The sequence below is a fragment of the Triticum urartu genome, chromosome 2 (assembly GCF_003073215.2).
Source record: "Triticum urartu cultivar G1812 chromosome 2, Tu2.1, whole genome shotgun sequence".
Lineage (NCBI taxonomy): Eukaryota > Viridiplantae > Streptophyta > Magnoliopsida > Poales > Poaceae > Triticum > Triticum urartu.
In genome coordinates this window covers 730830869-730856073 of record NC_053023.1, presented here as the reverse complement: position 1 = coordinate 730856073, position 25205 = coordinate 730830869, and the positions used below count along the sequence as shown (strand labels likewise).

Here is a 25205-nt window from a genome sequence, read left to right as displayed (position 1 = left end):
TAAGAGAATTGTACGGTATATAAAGCATACTGTGAGTTTGGGTCTTCAGTTCAAGCACTCTAACTCATCTCTTGTTAGTGCCTTCTCTGATGCTCACTGGGCAGGATGCAGTGATGACAGAAAGTCAACTGGAGGCTTTGCAGTTTTCTTTGGCTCAAGTCTCATTTCTTGGAGTTCTAGAAAATAAGCCACAGTGTCCAGGTCAAGTACTGAAGCTGAATACAAGTCATTAGCAAATGCTACTACTGAAATCATTTGGGTTGAATCATTGCTCAATGAGTTGGGAGTTAAGCAGCATCGTGTGTCATGTTTGTGGTGTGACAACTTAGGAGCCACGTATCTTTCTGCAAATCTGGTGTTTCATGGCAGAACAAAGCATATAGAAATTGACTTTCACTTTGTAAGAGAAAGGGTTGCAGAAAAGAAGTTAGACATACGGTTCATCCCTTCCAGAGATCAAGTTACGGATGGATTTACTAAAGCTTTGCCAGTCAAGCCTTTCGAGGAATTCAAGAAGAATCTTAATGTAGGATAGTTGAGATTAAGGGAGGGTGTTAGACTTAGAGATATATTCTTATAATCTCAACTAACTCTATCTCTTCCTCTCCCGTAGCTTCTCTTATCTCTTCTGTAACAAACCAAATCCCAAGCGATCGGTAATTCCTTGTAAGCCACGACAAGGGGCGTTTCCTGCCGAAGATCAATATATACACACGCGGCTCCCTCACGAGGGAGTAGGAACGCTTCCCATCTAACAAATAGCAAGCACGCTAATGTGGCAGAGAATTAAAAAAGAGAGTGATGGTTAGAGTAATATAGGTAGATATCGTATCATGTTAAATCATATACTACTTTGTGTCATGCATGACAATAAATATGATCATCTATGATACTACTACTACTCTATGATAATATGCACTATAAAGATAGTATCATACACTAGTATCATATGCATGATACTAATATATGAAACTCTTCATTAGCTTTAGTGAAAGAGATCCACGTGTTTTTTTATTTTTTGCGAGGAGTGTCTTCTTTACTCGAGTGGATTTTGGCGGCTTGCACCTCGAGCCGGTGTGAGGTACTCAGCGACGCACCAGTACCTGTAAACCGCCGAGCCCTGCCAAACAATAAAACCTTGGCTGCTTGCGCACAAGTCTTATGCCCATACTTTGGCACAGTGGATTGTGTACTCTGATGGAGACTCCCCAATAAACGGAGGCGTGTGCAGCTTCTGGCCAGAAAAATAACAAATCCGATTACCTGTCATGCTTCAGTTGGTAGCCTGTCGTGCCATCTGTTACGTCTATGTTTTTTTTCCAGAAACCGTCGATCTATTCATCTTTAATCACGGCCGTATTTCCTCCGTTTCTTTTTAGTCTGCATATAATATTTGGTCAAAGTCAAACTTTATAAAGTTTGATTAAATATTAACATCAACAATACTAAAGTTATATGGTGTGGAAATTAATTTTATGATGCATCTAACAATATTGATTTCATAATGCGAATCTTGATTTTTTTTCTATAATCTTAGTCAAAGTTAACAAATTTTGACTTTAACCAAATCTTATATGCAGAGTAAAAAGAAACGTAGGGAGTACAACAAACATCAGAAATAATAAAAATTACGTCCAGATTCATAGACCACCTAGTGATGACTACAAGCACTGAAGCGAGCCAAAGGCGCGCCGCCGTCATTGCCCCTCCCTTCGGAGCCGGGCACAACTTGTTGTAGTAGACAGTCGGGAAGTCGTCGTGCTAAGGTCTCATAGGACCAACGCCCCAGAACAGCAACCGTCGCCGATGAAAAAAAATTTAGATCGGAAGGATCCAACCTGAAGACACATGAATAAAGACGAACAAAGATTGGATCCGAGCGGACCCACCAAAGACAACCACCGACCAAATCTCGTGAGATCCGCCGGAGACACACCTCCACACGCCCTCCGACGATACTAGACACACCATTGAGACGGGGGCTTGGTGGGGAGAACGTTATTCCATCTTCAAGAAGTCACCGCCGTCTCGTCTTTTTGAGGACGTCTATGTCTATGTTTGACCACGGTTTCAAGAGAAAAATAGCTTACTGTAAATCTAAAATTTTATTCCATCCATTTCAGATTATGAGGTGTTCTGAAATTCTAGGAAGTCAAAATTTTGTAGGTTTTATACAATTTATAAATGAAAAATCATCTCAACAGTGGATACATAAATGGGATTGCTAAACCTTAATTGAGTCTTGGTGGATGCAACATTTGTAAGATCTTATGTGAAAATCCGTGCAACTTTTTTTAATTTTCTCTCTCTTTGTTTTATATATGTTCAGTTACTTGCCTGGGATTTGATTAAATCTCAGTCGATTAAGATCTAGCCACACACACTAGATAAAATATAAAGATATATGTCATGGCAGATATAATGACACTAGTTTAGTATTGTAAATTTCAATATTTTCCTCTCAAAACCATGGTCAAACGTAGATACTCCCTCCTTACATCTATATAGGTCCTAATGCGTTTTTTTGAGGCTAACTTATACTCCATCCGTCCGGAAATACTTGTCATCAAAATGAATAAAAGGGGATGTATCTAGATGTATTTTAGTTTTAGATACATCCTTTTTTGTCCATTTTGATGACAAGTATTCTAGGAGTATATTGAAACACGAGTAACATTTTGGAACAAGTTGAGTATTATTCCTTAAGTTAGATTCCCTTATATTTTGGGACAGAGCGACTAACATTGTGAGATGAACCGAGTTAATATAGTCTAGTCTCCAAAACATAGCTTTGCCCACTAGTTTTCAATTTCTCTTTGCCTATTTATTAAAGACTCCTGTGGCGCAGGCCGAACTGCACAGAGGATGGAAGCAATGGTGGCCGTGGCTGTGCTTGTGCCTTGGCTAGCATGGCTCATCGTCTCTTTCCTTTCCCTCTACCTCCTCAGCCTGCTCGCGCACGCGCGCTCCGGCCTCCCTCCGGGCCCCCGCCCACTGCCGCTCATCGGCAGTATCCACCTTCTCGGCGACAAGCCGCACCGCTCTCTTGCTCGCTTAGCCAAGATACACGGCCCGCTCATGTCCATCCGCCTCGGCACGGTCACCACGGTCGTCGTCTCCTCCCCCGCCATGGCCCGGGAGTTCCTGCAGAGGCATGACTCCGTGCTCGCCACCCGGTCCGTGCCTGACGCCACCGGCAAGCACGCGGTAGGCTCCGTCGCTTGGCTGCCCCCCGTGCCACGGTGGCGCGCGCTCCGCAAGATAATGGCCACGGAGCTGTTCGCGCCGCAGCGGCTCGACGCGCTCCACCACCTCCGGAGCGACAAAGTGAGGGAGCTCACGGACCACGTCGCGCGGCTGGCGCGCGAGGGCACGCCGGTGAACATCGGCCGCGTGGCCTTCACGACGAGCCTGAACCTTGTCTCCCGAACCATCTTCTCCATCGACCTCACGAGCCTCGGTGACCACGGCCGCTCCAAGGAGTTCCATGAGGTGATCACGGGCATCATGGAAGGCTTGGGGACCCCCAACGTGTCGGACTTCTTCCCGGTGCTGGCGCCGGCCGACCTGCAGGGCATGCGCTGGCGGTTGGCGCGGCTGTTTGCACGGCTGCACGCCGTGTTCGACGCCGAGGTGGACCAGAGGCTGCGCGGCCGCGACGCCGGCCAGCCCAGGAAGAACGACTACCTCGACGTGCTGCTCGACTTGGCGGCGAGTGAGGATCGGAAGGACCTGCTCGACCGTGAGACGCTACGCTCACATTTTACGGTAAACACAACTTACCTCTGCCTCCAGTACCCCCGGTAACGTACTAACGTCACGCACAGCGCCGCGGCTCAGACCCTTGCAGAACGCGCACGTCGACACTCACCTCCGGCGAGCGCAGCGGCCAGCCGGCTCGCTGCACCACTTGCAGCAGCCGCGCCATGGCTCGTCACATCACCTGCATCGACAACTTATATGTACAATGCAGCATTCCAATTCCTGCGGGTAGCTCCAGTCAGCGCAGCACCGCTTGCAGGAGCTGCGCCACCGCCCGGCCGCCACGGGGGAAACATTGGAGAGCTCACTGTAGGAAAAATATTTGATGCAAGATAATTCATTGATCTGGTAAAATAGGGGGGGTCTATATATAGCCAGGACTTATCTCCCACGCTAGGTACAGGTTAATAGAAGATTTTTTTTAACACGGTACATGCGCGAGTGCTCATATATACGCGTATACACTCAGCCTTATGAACGCATATACGCACACCCTACCCATATGAGCACCTTCGAGAGACCGAGCTGGCATATCATCTTGAGATTTACGAAGTCACCGTAGGCGTCTCGTTGTCGATGGGGACGTCTCCTCTCACTCAAAGCGCATCGTCGGAAATCCTGAAATAAATCCAGAAATAATGCGATCATCAGAATTTGAACCCTGGTGGGCTGAGACACCACTGTCCCTCTAACCATCCAACCACAGGTTGGTTCACCAGGTCAATAGAAGATTAGGAGGCATGACGGTTAGATAAATACATGGCCCTACCCTATACACATATGTACGTTCAACCTCTGCAGTCGAATTGTCGTGTCTGGGCAAAGACTGGACCGGAACATTCAAAACTAGACGCCGGCAAGCCTTTGGTCATTCTGTCGACGAGTTGTTGCGTCATGGGAATATGAAGAACTTGAACCTTCCCAAAAGCCATTTGTTCGCGGACAAAATGAATATCCAGCTCGATGTGCTTGGTGCGACGATGATGGATCGTTTTGACGGAGTGGTAGATGAAGGAGAAGGTGGCGCCGTAGACCATGGTGGCTTTGTGGACTGGATTGCAAAGCTCATGGAGAAGATGCCGATGCCACATACACTTAGCAACGGTGTTGGCCACACCACGATACTCCGCCTCAGCACTGGACCGTGAAATCGTGGGTTGTCGCTTGGACGACCACGATATGAGTGATGGTCCAAGGAACACACAATATGCAGATGTAGAGCGGCTAGTGTTTCAAGCAGCCAACCCAATCAGCACCCGAGTAAGTGACGACGTCGGTCAAAGGCCAAGCCTGCAAGTTGATGTCGAGATCCATGTGACTATGAATATACCATAGAATCCGCTTTACCAAGGTCCAATGAGCAGCTCAAGGAGCGTGCATGTGAAGGCACACCTGCTGAACAACATACTACAACTCGGGACGAGTAAGCGTCATGTACAGCAAGGCACCAACGATGGACCTGTAGAAGGAGACATTCGGGGCTGGAGAACCGTCAGTAGCAGAGAGCTTGACCTTTCGTATCCACGGGTCTAGCCGTGGGCTTGCAGTTAAGCAAGTCGGCACGGTCAAGGAGCTCATGAGCAGACTTCAGCTGGTGGAGGAAGAAGGTGTCGGCGCGATATACTACCCCGATGCCGAGGAAGTAGTGGAGCAGCCCAAGTCCTTGAAGACGAACTAGGCGTGAAGGCGCTCAGTGAGTCATCGAAGGAGATCGGTGGTGAGCGCTGTCTGGATAATGTCGTTGCCATAGAGAAGAAGATAGGCGGTAGCATCATCTTGGTTGTATACAAACAATGACACATCCGAGCGGTTGGACTGAAACCCGATCTGATGAAGAAATGTCGCGATGTACAGTAAGAGGCACGCGGTGCTTGCTTGTGCCCATACAAGGAGCATGAGAGCAAGTAGACGTGGTCGAGATGTGTGTTGTCGACGAAGCCGGTAGACCGTTAGCAATAAACCTATTCATCAAGATGACCATGACAAATGGCGTTGGAGCCATCCATCTGGTGACCCGGCCATGCACGAGATACCATGAGCTGGAGGACGATGTGGATCATGACCGGTTTTACAATCAGAGAAAAGGTGTTAGTCAAGTCAACGCCGGCTTGCACGCTGCCTAAAGCCTCACACCACCCAATGAGCCATATAACGCTCAAGTGTGCCATCGAGACGGAGCTTGTGATGAAACATCCACTTGCCGCTCATAACATTGGCACGTGGGGGATGAGGGACGAGCTGCTACTTCCTGCTCCACAATAAGGTGTCAAAAATCCTCCTGCATAGTTGCAAACCACTAAGGAATGCAGAGATGCACATGCATAGGTGGGAAGCGACGGCAGCGGGGAAGTCGATGTAGTGCAGACATACTCGTCGTCAGGATAGCGAGTACTCCGGCGAAAAACAAACGTGCGCGCACGAGTGTCCGGTCCGGGCGCGACGACCAGAGCAACGACCGGCAAAGCAGCCAGGGAGGCCGGCGAGGCGACCTAAGTGGGTGGCGTGGCCTACATGGGGGGGGGGGCAGAGAGACACTCAGCAAGGCAGCCTCTGAAGAGGCGGCCGGAGCTGGCGATGGGGCCGCCATGGCGCGCCTAGGGGGAGCACCGCGTAGCCCATCAAAGCCAGCCATAGAGGACTTCGGTGCCACATCTGTCCATGGTATCTTCTTAATCAGAAAACACTTATCATCAAAGTAAACGTGCCATGAAGTGATGACTCAATCAGAGACGGGGTCATACATAGTAGCGATATCCCTTGGTGTTAGCCGGATCACCAAGGTATATGTAGGCAAGAGACCGGGGGTGGGGGGCAGCTTAAGCGGTGCAGTAGAGGCGACACTCGGATAGCAAAGGCACCCAAAAACCCGTAACTCACCATATGAAGGTGGTGACCAAGGAAATATTGGGTCAAGAACAACGACTTCTTCTAATCTAATGTAATGAGATGAATATCAAATCTCATGCTACATACAACAAATTCCAGCGTATATGATGCATCCATACAGTATCACAATGTGCAGTTCAAAGAAATTTTGATTCTTCATTAGCACATTTAGCAAATTACAGCGTACTCTTGGTGATGCATGTTTAGTTTATCTAAATAGATACATTTACTAGACTATATTCATGTAATATTATATTTGAATGTTAGGATTTGTTTGCTGCTGGTAGTGATACCAACTCTAGCACAGTGGAATGGGCAATGACCGAGCTTCTCCAAAACCGATCATCAATGGCTAAGGTTTGCGACGAGCTTGCACAAGTTATCGGCGTAAGAAAAAACATTGAAGAAGCTGACATTGCTCGGTTGCCCTATCTTCAAGCTGTCATAAAAGAGACTCTTCGACTCCACCCTCCTGGTCCATTGTTGTTGCCACGCCAAGCAAAAACAACTGTCAAAATAGAAGGTTACACAATACCCATGGATTCGCGCTTGTTCATAAACGTATGGGCAATAGGACGAGATAAAGATGTGTGGACTAAACCTGAGAAGTTTATGCCAGAGAGGTTCTTGGGATCGACTATTGACTTTAGGGGTATGGATTTTGAGCTCCTTCCATTTGGTGCGGGGCGTCGGATCTGCCCTGGAATAACATTGGCAATTTGGATGGTGCATGTGATGCTCGCTTCATTGTTAAATCAGTTTAGGTGGAGTCTCCCTGTTGAGATGGAACATGATGGGATTGATATGGAAGATCAGTTTGGCATTACACTAGCGAAGGTCGTGCCTCTTTGTATTATAGCAACACCAATTTGATCCGATAAGAAATTGCAACATTGTTAAGAGTGGATTAGATGTTGTTAATGTGTAATAATTTAAATGAATGGACCATGTGATTTGTACCATTATTTATGTGACAACTTCCATATTCTCTCATAGTTCCAACCTTTTGTGCCTTCATTATCCACTGATTTGTTGGAAATATGCCCAAGAGGCAATAATAAATATAATTATCCACATTTATAATTAATGTATATTTTATGTACTATAATTGCTACGCTTCTTGAATGTGAGACTTAGAGCATAACTCATAAGCAAGTGTGGAAACATAAACATAATAATACGTTCCTGGACTTGTCTCTGGGACTAGCTCATGTGTTGCATAATGACCCAATTTTCCTGATCATAAGGCATTGTTGAAGTAACAATGATTCCGACAACAATGATAGCACATTCTAATCGGAACAATGGTGTTGAACAAACCCAACCGCATGATATACTACAAGAACATACACTACAAAAACACTTCCGTGATAATACATGTTTGTCACAGCAGGTCATGTATTTTGTCACGCATGTATACCGTGACGATTTTATGATAGAATCAAGATATGCATACATGTACATCCATGACAATTTGGTAACAACCATGTCACACTGCTCTGAGAACTTCATTTTGATGATTGTAAAGATGGGAGTCTGTGTAGCACGCGTGAGAAATATCTCTTCACTCACTAAATGAGCATGGTGTTGGGGCCAAATTCAAAATACTGGCAGGTAAGAAATTGAGACCATGCGCAACTACTAAACATTAGATATATCTTGTGTATAAGTAAGAAAGCAATTAGCCATTGTGTAGCTCGTGTTAACTAGCTGGAACATTATGTGGCTTGTTTCAAAAGATTCTTAGGGATCATAATGAACTGTAGAGGGATTCATACAAACCTACTACAATAAGCAAAACTATGTAATCATTAGTCAAGTCAGTCAGTTGACTGACAAGAAAACTACAGTATGGCTCTGACGAACCAAGCAAATAAATATTCCTCAGAGAAACAAGCAATTAAACTGTTGTGTGTAAGCGAGTAGTTTTAGATGGTGGGCCTCCTATAAACTAGATTGTGAGCCTCATGCAGTCATAATAGGTTAATAGACTTCAAAGCTTCGGGCACACTTTGCCAAAGTAATGAAATGTTAAGTCATATAATTACGTCAACTAATAGTTATAAAAGTACTCTACATCAGCTAGCATTATTTGGGCATCTCATTAACTGCAAGAAAAATAAAACAATTGAAATGAAAAATTTAATTATGCCTGAAGCAAACAATCAATTGAACTGTTGTGTTGGTAGCATGGAAGCATGCATGCCTCATTAACATGCTTGGCCTCGCTGCGTTTGAATCAACTGATGTATCTTCTATATAATGTAACATTGTTTGCCTCCTATGAAGTATCTTGACTAGTATGTGCTCAAGATCCTAGTAATGATAGGGAGGCTAATTAAGTGAACACGCCTTTGATTATGACATCAAAATCTCTACAGTAGGAAGGAGTTTCTCACGTTGTTGACTATTATAAGATGTTTTTGATATTTGAATATAGACTACATTTGGACTGAAAATGAGTGAACAGATGCAGTGAAATGTGTTTACATATATCTGATATAGAAAAAGTTAGAACATCTTATAATAGTGAGAGAAGGGAGTAATATCAATGGCCCAATGACTGGGTTATAGGTGAAAAACCCTACGCAAGCACAACGGCAGACACATAGCATGTCCTGATAATTGAAATGCAGTGACTTACCATAACTGGTTGTACAGCCTCAGCACTGCTCCATGCTACCTCTTGAGCACGTGTTGGTTTTTCCTTGAAGAGAAAAGGGTGATGCAGCAAAGCAGCGTAAGTATTTCCCTCAGTTTTTGAGAAAGAAAGTATCAATCCAGTAGGAGACCACGCGTGAGTCACCTTGTACCTACACAAACAAATAAGAACCTCGCAAACAACGCGATAAAGGGGTTGTTGATTTCTACTACACAACCTTCTTCTTGTAGACGTTGTTGGGCCTCCAAGTGCAGAGGTTTGTTGTACAGTAGCAAATTTCCCTCAAGTGGATGACCTAAGGTTCATCAATCCGTAGGAGGCATAGTATGAAGACGGTCTCTCTCAAGCAACCCTGCAACCAAATAACAAAGAGTCTTGTGTCTCCAACACACCCAATACAATGGTAAATTGTATAGGTGCACTAGTTCGGCGAAGAGATGGTGATACAAGTGGTATATGGATAGTAGATAATGGTTTTCGTAATCTGAAAAATATAAAAATAGGCAAGGTAAGTAATGATAAAAGTGAGCACAAACGGTATTGCAATGCGTTGAAACAAGGCCTAGGGTTCATACTTTCACTAGTGCAAGTTCTCTCAACAATAATAACATAATTGGATCACATAACTATCCCTCAACATGCAACAAAGAGTCCCTCCAAAGTCACTAATAGCGGAGAACAAACGAAGAGATTATGGTAGGGTACGAAACCACCTCAAAGTTATCCTTTCTGATCGATCTATTCAAGAGTCCATAGTAAAATAACATGAAGCTATTCTTTCCAGTCAATCTATCATAGAGTTCGTACTAGAATAATACCTTAAGACACAAATCGACCAAAACCCTAATGTCACCTAGATACTCCAATGTCACCTCAAGTATCTGTGGGTATGATTATACGATATGCATCACACAATTTCAGATTCATCTATTCAAACCAACACAAAGTACTTCAAAGAGTGCCCCAAAGATTCTACCGGAGAGTCAAGACAAAAACGTCTGCCAACCCCTATGCATAGGTTCATGGGCGGAACCCACAAGTTGATCACCAAAACATACATCAAGTGGATCAATAGAGTACCCCATTGTCACCACGGGTATCCCACGCAAGACATACATCAAGTGTTCTCAAATCCTTAAAGACTCAATCCGATAAGATAACTTCAAAGGGAAAACTCAATCCATTGCAAGAGAGTAGAGGGGGAGAAACATCATAAGATCCAACTATAATAGCAAAGCTCGCGATACATCAAGATCGTACCACCTCAAGAACACGAGAGAGAGAGATCAAAAACATAGCTACTGGTACATACCCTCAGCCCCGAGGGAGAACTAATCCCTCCTCGTCATGGAGAGCACCGGGATGATGAAGATGGCCACCGGAGAAGGATTCCCCCTCCGGCAGGGTGCCGGAACGGGTCTAGATTGGTTTTCGGTGGCTACAGAGGCTTCTACCGGCGGAACTCCCGATCTATTGTGCTCTTCGAAGTTTTTAGGGTATATGGGTATACATAGGTGGAAGAAGTACGTCGGTGGATCTTCGGGCTGTCCACGAGGCGGGGGGCGCGCCCAGGGGGGTGGGTGCGCCCCCACCCTTGTGGGCAGCCCGGGACTCTCCCGGTCCATCTCCTATACTCCGTGGGCTTCTTGGTCAATGGGACTCCGTTTGATTTTCCTTTTCTGCTATACTCTAAAACAAGGAAAAAAACAAAAACTGGCACTGGGCTCTGGGTTAATAGGTTAGTCCCAAAAATCATATAAAATAGCATATAAATGCATATAAAACATCCAAGGTTGATAATATAATAGCATGGAACAATAAAAAATTATAGATAAGTTGGAGACATATCAGCATCCCCAAGCTTAATTCCTGCTCGTCCCCGAGTAGGTAAATGATAAAAATAGAATTTTTGATGTGGAATGCTACCTATCATATTCATCATGTATCTTCTTTATTGTGGCAAGAATATTCAGATCCATAGGATTCAAGACAAAAGTTTAATATTGACATAAAAATAATAATACTTCAAGCATACTAACAAAGTAATCATGTCTTCTCAAAATAACATGGGCAAAGAAAGCTATGCCTACAAAATCATATAGTCTGGCTATGCTCCATCTTCTCCACACAAAGTATTTAAATCATGCACAACCCCGATGACAAGCCCAACAATTGTTTCATACTTTTGATGTTCTCAAACTTTTTTCAATCTTCATGCAATATATGAGCGTGAGCCATGGATATAGCACTATAGGTGGAATAGAATGGTAGTTGTGGAGAAGACAAAAAGGGAGAAGATAGTCTCACATCAACTAGGCGTATCAACGGGCTATGGAGATGCCCATTAATAGATATCAATGTGAGTGAGTAGGGATTGCCATGCAACGGATGCACTAGAGCTATAAATGTATGAAAGCTCAACAAAAGAACTAAGTGGGTGTGCATCCAACTCGCTTGCTCACGAAGACCTAGGGCATTTTGAGGAAGCCCATTATTGGAATATACAAGCCAAGTTCTATAATGAAAAATTCCCACTAGTATATGAAAGTGATAACATAGGAGACTCTCTATCATTTAGATCATGCTGCTACTTTGAAGCACAAGTGTGGAAAAAGGATAGTAGCATTGTCCCTTTTTTTATTTGGCCCTTTTTTGGGACAATGCTCTATTAATGATGATCATCACACTTCTATTTATTTACAACTCAAAGATTACAACTCGATACTAGAACAAAGTATGACTCTATATGAATGCCTCCGGCGGTATACCGGGGTAGCAATGAATCAAGAGTGACATGTATGAAAAATCATGAACGGTGGCTTTGCCACAAATACGATGTCAACTACATGATTATGCAAAGCAATATGACAATGATGAACGTGTCATGATAAACGGAACGGTGGAAAGTTGCATGGCAATATATCTCGGAATGACTATGGAAATGCCATAATAGGTAGGTATGGTGGCTGTTTTGAGGAAGATATATGGTGGGTGTATGGTACCGGTGAAAGTTGCACGGTACTAGAGAGGCTAGCAATGGTGGAAGGATGAGAGTGCGTATAATCCATGGACTCAACATTAGTCATAAAGAACTCACATACTTATTGCAAAAATCTATTAGTTATCGAAATAAAGTACAACACGCATGCTCCTAGGGGGGATAGATTGGTAGTAAAAGACCATCGCTCATCCCTGACCGCCACTCATAAGGAAGACAATAAATAAATAAATCATGCTCCGACTTCGTCACATAACAGTTCACCATACGTGCATGCTACGGGAATCACAAACTTCAACACAAATATTTCTCAAATTCACAACTACTCAACTAGCATGAATCTAATATCACCATCTCCATATCTCAAAACAATTATCAAGTATCAAACTTCTCTTAGTATTCAATTCACTTCATATGAAAGTTTTTATTATACCACACTTGGATGCCCATCATATTAGGACTAGTTTCATAACCAAAGCAAACTACCATGGTGTTATAAAGACTCTCAAAATAATATAAGTTAAGCACGAGAGTTCATCTATTTCTATAAAATAAAACCCCCACCGTGCTCTAAAACGATATAAGTGAAGCACTAGAGCAAATGATGAACTACTCCAAAAGATATAAGTGAAGCTCAATGAGTAGTGGAATAATTATGCAACTATGTGAAGACTCTCTAACATTTAATAATTTCAGATCTTGGTATTTTATTGAAACAGCAAGCAAAACTAAATAAAATAAAATGACGCTCCAAGCAAAACACATATCATGTGGTAAATAAAAATATAGCTCCAAGTAAAGTTACCGATGAACGAAGACGAAAGAGGGGATGCCTTCTGGGGCATCCCGAAGCTTTGGCTTTTACGTGTCCTTAGATTATCTTGGGGTGCCATGGGCATCCCCAAGCTTAGGCTCTTGCCACTCCTTGTTCCATAATCCATCAAATCTTTTACCCAAAACTTGAAAACTTCACAACACAAAACAAAACACCACTTCAAGGTACTGTAATGAACTCATTCTTTATTTATATTTGTGTTAAACCTACTGTATTCCAATTTCTCTATGGTTTATAAATTATTTTACTAGCCATAGATTCATCAAAATAAGCAAACAACACATGAAAAACAGAATCTGTCAAAAACAGAACAATCTGTAGTAATCTGTGACTAACGCAAACTTCTGGAACCCCCAAAATTCTAAAATAAATTTCTGGTCGTGAGCAATTTATCTATTAATCATCTACCAAAAGAATTAACTAAATAGTACTCTTCAATAAAAAAATGGCAGCAATTCTCGTGAGCGCTAAAGTTTCTTTTTTTTACAGCAAGATCAACAAGACTTTCCCCAAGTCTTCCCAACGGTTCTACTTGGCACAAACACTAATTAAAACATAAAAACTCAATCATAACAGAGGCTAGATAAATTATTTATTACTAAACAGGAGCAAAAATCAAGGAACAAAAATAAAGTTGGGTTGCCTCCCAACAAGCGCTATCGTTTAACGCCCCTAGCTAGGCAAGATGATTTCAATGGTGCTCACATAGAAGAAAAGAATTGAAACATAAAGAGAGCATCATGAAGAATATGAATAGCACATTTAAGTCTGACCCACTTCCTATGCATAGGGATTTTGTGAGCAAACAACTTATGGGAACAATAATCAACTAGCATAGGAGGGAAAAACAAGCATAACTTCAAAACTTTAAGCACATAGAGAGGAAACTTGATACTATTGCAATTCCTACAAGCATATATTCCTCCCTCATAATAATTTTCAGTAGCATCATGAATGAATTCAACAATATAACCAGCACCTAAAGCATTCTTTTCATGATCTACAAGCATAGAAAATTTACTACTCTCCTCATAAGCAAAATTCTTCTCAATCGGAATAGTGGGAGTATCATAAGAGACTTGAATACTATAAATTGTTTCCACATTAAAAGAGTAATGTTCAGAAAAAGGGTAATCATAATCATGACAATTTTTATAAATATAATCATCACTACTTTTTATAGCATATGTATCATCACAGTAATTATCATAAGTAGCAACTTTGTTCTCATCATAATCGATTGAAACCTCTTCCAAGATAGTGGAATCATCACTAAATAAAGTCATGACCTCTCCAAACACACTTTCATAATTATCACAATAAGATTCAAAATCCTCCAAAATAGTGGGATTACTACTTCCTAAAGTTGACACTCTTCCAAACCCACTTTCATCAATATAATCATCATAAGTAGGAGGCATGCTATCATCATAACAAATTTGCGTATCAAAACTTGGGAGGCTAAACATACCATCTTCATTAAACATAGCATCCCTAAGCTTGGGACAAACATTAATTGCAGCAAATATATTCTCAAAAACATCATATTCTTCAAACATAGCATCCCCAAGCTTGGGCCTTTTCATATCATAAGCATAATCACTCTCGTCATCAATAGTATGGATATCACCAATAGTATAGCAATTATCATATTCTTCCAAGCAAGTGCCAAAAATATTTTCAAGATCATAAGAAGTATCATTATCTTCCCAAGCATAATCATAACAAAAAGCAATAGGCATAATGAGATCATCATCAAGTGCATCATCTTCCACAATTAACTTTCATGAGGCACAACACTAATAGGAGTAGCATTATTTGGGAGAGATATCTCTTTACCTCTCTTCCCTTTTTCTTTTCTTCTTCTTCACCACATCATGTGTGGGTTCAATCCTCTTGGTGGAGCTCCTTATTAATGAGATTGGTTGAATAGAACACTCCTCCTCGTTACCTGATTCATCATAAGAAATAATAGGAGGATATTGGGAAGTCTCTTCCCTTTCGTTAGTATTCTCTTCATCTTATATTTGTTTTCTTTTCTTTATATAATTAGAAATATAAGGATTTTCAATGCAATTCACCGCACAATACATATAAATTTCTTCTAGATTAACATCGAGGAATTTCTCAAGGTTATATTCTAGAATAATCTTAGTTTGACGTTTCACTTCTTCATAACCCAAAACCAAACTAAGTTCATTATAATGTGCAAGGGAAATCAAGTCATCACAATTTTTGGACAAGATTCGATCATGAAACAATTTGCGTTTGATATTTAAATGACTATGTTCATTGCAAAGGTCACAAGTATGGCTAAGAAATTATAAATTTTCAGCACTAACATTTAGCCTTTCTTGCAACCATTTAGTTTCTAAATGCTTATGCCTCTTGCAATATCTATCTTCCCTATTTGGTGTGTTCTTGCAAACCCAATGCACTCCACAAAAATTGACATGTTTATAGGAGGCATTTTCATCATAACTAGTGCAATCATCATTAGTACTATGGATATTCAAGGAGTTCATACTAACAACATTGCAATCATGCTCATCATTCAAAGATTTAGTGCCAAACATTTTAATGCATTCTTCTTCTAACACTTTGGCACAATTTTCCTTTCCATCATACTCACAAAAGATATTAAAAAGATGAAGCGTATGAGGCAAACTGAATTCCATATTTTTTTGCAGTTTTCTTTTATAAACTAAACTAGTGCTAAAACAAGAAACAAAAAGATTCGATTGCTAGATCTAAAGATATACCTTCAAGCGCTAACCTCCCCGGCAACGGTGCCAGAAAAGACCTTGATGTCTACTACACGACCTTCTTCTTGTAGACGTTGTTGGGCCTCCAAGTGCAGAGGTTTGTAGGACAGTAGCAAATTTCCCTCAAGTGGATGACCTAAGGTTTATCAATCTGTAGGAGGCGTAGGATGATGATGCTCTCTCTCAAGCAACCCTGCAACCAAATAACAAAGAGTCTCTTGTGTCCCCAACACACCCAATACAATGGTAAATTGTATAGGTGCACTAGTTCGGCGAAGAGATGGTGATACAAGTGGTATATGGATAGTAGATAATGGTTTTTGTAATCTGAAAAATATAAAAATAGTAAGGTAACTAATGATAAAAGTGAGCACAAACGGTATTGCAATGCGTTGAAACAAGGCCTAGGGTTCATACTTTCACTAGTGCAAGTTCTCTCAACAATACATAACTATCCCTCAACATGCAACAAAGAGTCACTCCAAAGTCACTAATAGCGGAGAACAAACGAAGAGATTATGGTAGGGTATGAAACCACCTCAAAGTTATCATTTCTGATCGATCTATTCAAGAGTCTGTAGTAAAATAACATGAAGCTATTCTTTCCGTTCAATCTATCATAGAGTTCGTACTAGAATAACACCTTAAGACACAAATCAACCAAAACCCTAATGTCACCTAGATACTCCAATGTCACCTCAAGTATCCATGGGTATGATTATACGATATGCATCACACAATCTCGGATTCATCTATTCAATCCAACACAAAGTACTTCAAAGAGTGCCCCAAAGATTCTACCGGAGAGTCAAGACGAAAACGTGTGCCAACCCTATGCATAGATTCATGGGCGGAACCCGCAAGTTGATCACCAAAATATACATCAAGTGGATCAATAGAATACCCCATTGTCACCACGGGTATCCCACGCAAGACATACATCAAGTGTTCTCAAATCCTTAAAGACTCAATCCGATAAGATAACTTCAAAGGGAAAACTCAATCCATTACAAGAGAGTAGAGGGGGAGACACATCATAAGATCCAACTATAATAGGAAAGCTCCCGATACATCAAGATCATACCACCTCAAGAACACGAAAGAGAGAGATCAGACACATAGCTACTGGTACATACCCTCAGCCCCGAGGGAGGACTACTCCCTCCTCGTCATGGAGAGCACCGGGATGATGAAGATGGCCACCGGAGAAGGATTCCCCCTCCGGCAGGGTGCCGGAACGGGTCTAGATTGGTTTTCGGTGGCTACGGAGGCTTCTGCCGGCGGAACTCCCGATCTATTGTGCTCTTCGAAGTTTTTAGGGTATATGGGTATATATATAGGAGGAAGATGTACGTCGGTGGATCTCCGGGCTGTCCACGAGGTAGGGAGGCGCGCCCAGGGGGTGGGCGCGCCCCCACCCTCGTGGGCAGCCCAGGACTCTCCTGGTCCATATCTGATACTCCGTGGGGTTCTTCTGGTCCAAAAATAAGTTTCATGAAGTTTCAGGTCAATTGGACTCCATTTGATTTTCCTTTTCGGCGATACTCTAAAACAAGGAAAAAAAGAAACTGGCACTGGGCTCGGGGTTAATAGGTTAGTCCCAAAAATCATATAAAATAGCATATAAATGCATATAAAACATCCAAGGTTGATAATATAATAGCATGGAACAATCAAAAATTATAGATACGTTGGAGACGTGTCAGTTGTCAATCCCTTCACGGCCACTTGCAAGAGTGAGATCTGATAGAGATAATAATAAGATAAATATTTTTGGTATTTTTATGATATAGATTGAAAGTAAAGATTGACAAATAAAATAGATTGGAAACTTGTATGATGGAAGATAGACCCGGGGGCCATAGGTTTAACTAGTGGCTTCTCTCAAGATAGCATAAGTATTACGGTGGGTGAACAAATTACTATCGAGCAATTGATAGAAAAGCGAATATATAATTATGAGAATATCTAGGTATGATCATGTATATAGGCATCACGTCCGTGACAAGTAGACCGACTCCTGCCTGCATCTACTACTATTACTCCACACATTGACCGCTATCCAGCATGCATCTAGAGTATTAAGTTCATAAGAACGGAGTAACGCTTTAAGCAAGATGACATGATGTAGAGGGATAAACTCATGCAATATGATATAAACCCCATCTTTTTATCCTCGATGGCAACAATACAATATGTGCCTTGCTGCCCCTACTGTCACTGGGAAAGGACACCGCAAGATTGAACCCAAAGCTAAGCACTTCTCCCATTGCAAGAAAGATCAATCTAGTAGGCCAAACCAAACTGATAATTCGAAGAGACTTGCAAAGATAACCTATCATACATAAAAGAATTCAGAGAAGATTCAAATATTGTTCATAGATAATCTTGATCATAAACCCACAATTCATCGGATCTCGACAAACAGACTGCAAAAAAAGATTACATCGAATAGATCTCCAAGAGAATCGAGGAGAACTTTGTATTGAGATCCAAAGAGAGAGAAGAATCAATCTAGCTAATAACTATGGACTTGAAGGTCTGAGCTAAACTACTCACACATCATCGGAGGGGCCATGGAGTTGATGTAGAGCCCTGATACGTCTCCAACGTATCTATAATTTTTTATTGTTCCATGCTATATTATATTATGTTTTGGACATTATAGGGCTTTATTATACACTTTTATATTATTTTTGGGACTAACCTATTAACCGGAGGCCCAGCCCAGAATTGCTTTTTTTTGCCTATTTTAGGGTTTCAAAGAAAAGGAATATCAAACGGAGTCCAAACGAAATGAAACCTTCGGGAATGTGATTTTCGGAACGAACATGATTCAGAGGACTTGGACCCTACGTCAAGAAAAATCAACCAGGAGGCCACGAGGTAGGGGGCGTGCCTACCCCCCTGGGCGCGCCCTCCACCCTCGTGGGCCCCCTGTTGCTCCACCGACGTACTCCTTCCTCCTATATATACCTACGTACCCCCAAACTACCAGCTACGAAGCCAAAACCCTAATTCCACCGCCGTAACTTTCTGTATCCATGAGATCCCATCTTGGGGCCTGTTCCGGAGCTCCGCCGGAGGGGGCATCGATCATGGAGGGCTTCTACATCAACACCATAGCCCTTCCGATGAAGTGTGAGTAGTTTACCTTAGACCTATGGGTCCATAGTTATTAGCTAGATGGCTTCTTCTCTCTTTTTGGATCTCAATACAAAGTTCTTCCCCTCTCTTGTGGAGATCTATTCGATGTAATCTTCTTTTGCGGTGTGTTTGTTGAGACCGATGAATTGTGGGTTTATGATCAAGTTTATCTATGAACAATATTTGAATCTTCTCTTAATTCTTTTATGTATGATTGGTTATCTTTACAAGTCGCTTCGAATTATCAGTTTGGTTTGGCCTACTAGATTGATATTTCTTGCAATGGGAGAAGTGCTTAGCTTTAGGTTCAATCTTGCGGTGTCCTTTCCCAGTGACAGTAGGGGCAGCAAGGCACGTATTGTATTGTTTCCATCGAGGATAACAAGATGGGGTTTATTTCATATTGCATGAGTTTATCCCTCTACATCATGTCATCTTGCTTAAAGCGTTACTCTGTTCTCTTGAACTTAATACTCTAGATGCATGCTGGATAGCGGTCGATGTGTGGAGTAATAGTAGTAGATGCAGGCAGGAGTCGGTCTACTTGTCACAGACTTGATGCCTATATACATGATCATACCTAGATATTCTCATAACTATGCTCAATTCTGTCAATTGCTCAACAGTAATTTGTTTACCCGCTGTGAATACTTATGCTCTCGAGAGAAGCCACTAGTGAAACCTATGGCCCCCGGGTCTATCTTCCATCATATTAATCTTCCAATACTTAGTTATTTCCATTGCCTTTTATTTTACTTTGCATCTTTATCATAAAAATACCAAAAATATTATCTTACCATATCTATCAGATCTCATTCTCATAAGTGACCGTGTAGGGATTGACAACCCCTTATCGCGTTGGTTGCGAGGATATATTTGTTTGTGTAGGTACGAGGGACTCGTGCGTGGCCTCCTACTGTATTGATACCTTGGTTCTCAAAAACTGAGGGAAATACTTACGCTACTCTGCTGCATCACCCTTTCTCTTCAAGGGAAAACCAACGAAAGTGCTCAAGAGGTAGCAAGAAGGATTTCTGGCGCCGTTGCCGGGGAGGTCTATGCAAAAGTCAACATACCAAGTACCCATCACAACCCTTATCTCCCGCATTACATTATTTGCCGTTTGCCTCTCATTTTCCTCTCCCCCCACTTCACACCCTTGCTGTTTTATTTGCCCTCTCTCTCTATCCTCCCTCTCTTTCTCTATTTGCCTCTTCTTTTGTTTGCCTTCTTCCCGTATGTATCCTTGTTTGTGTTTCCATGTGCCTTCTATTTGCTTGCTAAAAATCTATTGATATGGATCCACTTAAAGTGTTCTACTTAGATCATTTTCGGTTCTCATGCGCTCGTGCTGATACCCCATCTACCCTAGTTGATGGGAAATCTTTAGATGAGCATACTCATTTTGTGCGTCACTATTTGTCTGAAAAAGGGAGACTCTTATGGAATCAAATAAACAAATTGCTGTCTTATGCTTGGAATCTTTCTGAAATTTGTGATTTTACTTGTTGCTCTAAGAACCCTAAAAACACCTCCCATACCTATGTGAGTTTAATGATATTGAAATCTTATCTTCTTATGCAAAGGGTGTTTATAGTTACTACGACATCGAACGAATTGAAGAATTTGTTTCTTTTAAGGGTGCTTATGAAGTTGCTTCTTTGATTGAAAAATATGATATTACTCTCTATGAATATGAAAATTTTGACATACATAAATATTGTTATGAAAACTATGCTCATAATGTCTATGTCAAAGAATTTATTGAAAGAATGACCGTTGCTTTGGAAGAAAATAATTATATGTATGAATCTATAGATAATTATGATTCCGATGATTTTATTGAAATATCCCTTGATGAACATGATGCTTGCTATTCTTGTGTCCATGATGCCAATATTTATGAAGATGAATTTGCTATAGTTCCTTATGTTAAACATGAGATCATTTCTATTGCACCCATACTTAATAGTTCCTTCGATGAAAAGCATGATTGCAATGATGTTATTATAAATTCTCTTAATGTCAATTGTGTTAATGATATGAAAAACCCTAAGCTTGGGGATGCTAGTTTTTCTATGACTACTATTTGTTGCAATGTAATCATTGGGGTGATTCTTCTTTTGATCTTGAAAATTTATTTAAGCCCCATGATGAATATGAGATTGATAATAGTGTTTTCAATATTATTGAAAGTGGGTTTGGAAGAGTGTCAACTTTAGATCCCACATATTTGGAGAATGTTCAATCTTATGAAGTTTTTGATAAAAGTGGGTTTGGAGAGGTCATGACTTTAGTTAATGTTAATCCCACTATTTTGGAAGAGTGTCAACTTTGCATACATGTGGATCTTGTTAAGAATATGTTTGTGATAGCTATATTTTTGAATTTGCTTATGATCCTACATGTAACAATTATGAGAGAGGAAAATATGGTTGTAGAAATTTTCATGTTACTAGATTACCTCTCATTATGTTGATATTGCTATTGTTTCTTTCCGCTTTCTTGCATATGCTAGTTTTTGCTTTCCTTGATAATTTTTTTTCCTATAAGATGTCTATGCATAGGAAGTATGTTAGACTTAGATGTGTTTGTCACGTGTTCTATGATGCTCTCTTTGTGCTTCAATTCATGTCTTTCATGTGAGCATCATTGAAATATTATGCCTAGCTAGGGGCGTTAAACGATAGCGCTTGTTGGGAGGCAACCCAATTTTATTTTTATCCCTTGCTTTTTTGCTCATGTTTAGTAATAAATAATTTATATAGCCTCTGTTTTCATTGTGTTTTTTGTGTTTCATTAGTGTTTGTGCCAAGTAGAACCGTTGGGAAGACTTGGGGAAAGTCTTTTTAATCTTGCTGTAAAAAACAGAAACTTTAGCACTCACGAGAACTGCTGCCATTTTTATTTGGAAAGTGATATTTAGTTAATTATTTTTGAAAATGATTAATAGATAAATTAATCACGTCCAGCAATTTATTTTAGAATTTTTGGGGTTCCAGATATTGCGTTAGCTGCAGATTACTACAGACTGTTCTGTTTTTGACAGATTCTGTTTTCCGTGTGTTGTTTGCTTATTTTGATGAATCTATGGCTAGTAAAATAGTTTATAAACTAGAGAGAAGTTGGAATGCAGTAGGTTTAACACCAATATAAATAAATAATGATTTCATTACAGTACCTTGAAGTGGTGTTTTGTTTTCTTTCGCTAATGGAGCTCACGAGATTTTCTACTTTAAGTTTTGTGTTGTGAAGTTTTCAAGTTTTGGGTAAAAGATTTGATGGATTATGGAACAAGGAGTGGCAAGAGCCTAAGCTTGGGGCTGCCCATGGCACCCCCAAGATAATCTAAGGACACCTGTGGGAGTCCTGGATTAGGGGGTCTCCGGATAGCCGGACTATCTCCATTGGTCGGACTGTTAGACTATGAAGATACAAGATTGAAGACTTCGTCTCGTGTCCGGATGGGACTCTACTTGGCGTGGAAGGCAAGCTAGGCAATACGTATATGGATATCTCCTCCTTTGTAACCGACCTTGTGTAACCCTAACCCTCTGCGGTGTCTATATAAACCGAAGGGTTTTAGTCCGTAGGCCAACAATCACAACATACAATCATACCATAGGCTAGCTTCTAGGGTTTAGCCTCTCTGATCTCGTGGTAGATCTACTCTTGTAACATCCATATCATCAATATCAATCAAGCAGGACGTAGGGTTTTACCTCCATCAAGAGGGCCCGAACCTGGGTAAAACTTCGTGTCCCTTGCCTCCTGTTACCATCCGGCCTAGACGCACAGTTCGGGACCCCCTACCCGAGATCCGCCGGTTTTGACTCCGACGTTGGTGCTTTCATTGAGAGTTCCTCTGTGTCCTCACCGTTAGGCTTGATGGCTCCTACTATCATTGATAGCGATGCCGTCCAGGGTGAGACTTTTCTCCCCGGACAAATCTTCGTATTCGGCGGCTTTGCACTGCGGGCTAATTCGCTTGGCCATCTGGAGTAGATTGAAAGCTACGCCCCTGGCCATCAGGTCAGATTTGGAAGTTTGAACTACACGGCCGACAACCGCAGAGACTTGATCTTTGACGGATTCGAGCCACCTCGTCGTATGACATATACATGGTGGATACACCCAATGAAGGCAATGGCGACGAGATAACGGAGGATGACCCCTCCAAGTAGCAACCCAAGCGCCGACGCCAGAGGCGCCGCTCTAAGTCCCGCCAAAGAAAAAGTTGTGATACCGGCACAAGAGATAATAACACTCTGGATAGCACCGAAGACAACAACAATCCCCTCCAGCAAGATTTAGAGCGGGAGGAGGAAGGAGCCAGCTCTCCTGATAGAGCGGCTGGCGGAGAGGAGGAGGATGAAAATTACATGCCCCCCTCCGAAGACGAGGAAAGCCTCGGCGACGATGAATTCGCCGTACCAGAGGATCCCGTCGAACAAGAGCGCTTCAAGCGCAGGCTTATGGCCACGGCAAATAGCCTGAAGAAAAAGTAGCAGCAGCTTCAAGCTGATCAAGATCTGCTAGTTGACAAATGGACTGAAGTCCTCGCGGCTGAGCAATATAAACTCGAGCCCAAGAGTTATCCAAGGTGCAGGTTACTTCTCTGACTGGAGGAAGAAGCGTATGAAACGGCCGATCGGCCACCTTGTGGCCGCGATAGAGAGGCATTCCAGCCAAAAGCTCAGCCTCCACCCCAACGCCATTCAAATAAAAAGGCATGGGGAGATACGCCAGGCCTGCGAGACATATTGGAGGACAAAGCAAAGCATTCAAGATCGATCTACGGATCACGACGGCGCACCACTCTACGAGACGATAAACGTCACGCCGGATACAGTGAAAGCAAATCCGGCTGGGCTGAACACAGCGGGCAGGACCCATTCGAGCTGCGTCGCGATATAGCCCAATACGGAGGCGCCGCACACCCCTTATGCTTCACAAACGAAGTAACGGAACATCAATTCCCAGAAGGTTTCAAACCTGTAAACATTGAATCATACGGCGGCACTACAGACCCCGCGGTATGGATTGAGGACTTCCTCCTCCACATCCACATGGCTCGCGGTGATGACTTACATGCCATCAAGTACCTCCCACTAAAACTCAAAGGACCAGCGCGGCATTGGCTTAATAACTTGCCAGCGGACTCCAATAGTTGTTGGGAAGATCTAGAAGCCGCATTCCTCGACAACTTTCAGGGCACTTATGTACGACCACCAGACGCCGATGACTTGAGCCACATAATTCAGCAGCCAGAAGAGTCAGCCAGGCAATTATGGACTCGGTTCCTTACAAAGAAAAATCAAATCATCGACTGTCCGGATGCGGAGGCCTTAGCGGCTTTTAAGCACAACATCCGAGACGAGTGGCTAGCCCGGCGCCTTGGTCAGGAAAAGCCGAAATCTATGGCAGCCCTCACGACGCTCATGACCCGCTTTTGTGCGGGAGAAGACAACTGGTTGGCTCGCGGTAATAACATATCAAAGAACCATGGTACCTCAGATACCAAGGATGGCAATAGCAGGTAACGTCGCAACAAGCATAAGCGCCGCATTAACGGCGAAAGTACTGAGGATACGGCAGTCAATGCCGGATTCAAAGGTTCTAAACCCGGTCAGCGGAAAAAGCCATTCAACAAAGTACGCCAGGTCCATCCAGCTTAGACCGTATACTCAATCGCTCGTGTCAAATACACGGCACCCCAGACAAGCCAGCCAATCACACCAACAGGGATTGTTGGGTGTTCAAGCAGGCCGGCAAGTTAATTGCCGAAAACAAGGACAAGGGGACGCATAGGAATGACGAGGAAGAACCCCGGCAGCCGCACACTGGAGGACAGAAGAGGTTTCCCCCGCAAGTGCGGACGGTGAACATGATATACGCAACCCACATCCCCAAGAGGGAGCGGAAGCGTGCGCTCAGGGACATATATGCGCTGGAGCCAGTCGCCCGGAAGTTCAACCCCCGGTCCTCCTGTCCGATCACCTTCGATCGCAGGGACCACCCCACTAGTATCCGTCACGGCGGATTCGCCACACTGGTCCTAGACCCAATCATCGATGGATTTCACCTCACTCGAGTCCTTATGGACGGCGACAGCAGCCTGAACCTGCTTTATCAGGACACAGTGCGCAA

General features: G+C 42.5%; 1 protein-coding gene across 1 annotated transcript; it reads left to right on the top strand.

The window, feature by feature from the left end:
* The first annotated feature begins 2808 nt into the window (after positions 1-2808).
* Positions 2809-7643, top strand: LOC125540239 (geraniol 8-hydroxylase-like). Its single transcript, XM_048703817.1, has 2 exons — positions 2809-3768; positions 6916-7643. The coding sequence occupies exons 1-2, from the start codon at positions 2866-2868 to the stop codon at positions 7519-7521; spliced, it is 1509 nt and encodes a 502-aa protein (XP_048559774.1). The 5' UTR covers positions 2809-2865; the 3' UTR covers positions 7522-7643.
* Positions 7644-25205: the final 17562 nt, after the last annotated feature.

Excerpts from the sequence above, each read along its gene's own strand:
- LOC125540239 (XM_048703817.1), top strand. The coding sequence starts at position 2,866 with ATGGAAGCAATGGTGGCCGTGGCTGTGCTTGTGCCTTGGCTAGCATGG. Across the intron at positions 3,769-6,915 it reads CGCTACGCTCACATTTTACG|GATTTGTTTGCTGCTGGTAG; the intron begins GTAAACACAACT and ends TTTGAATGTTAG.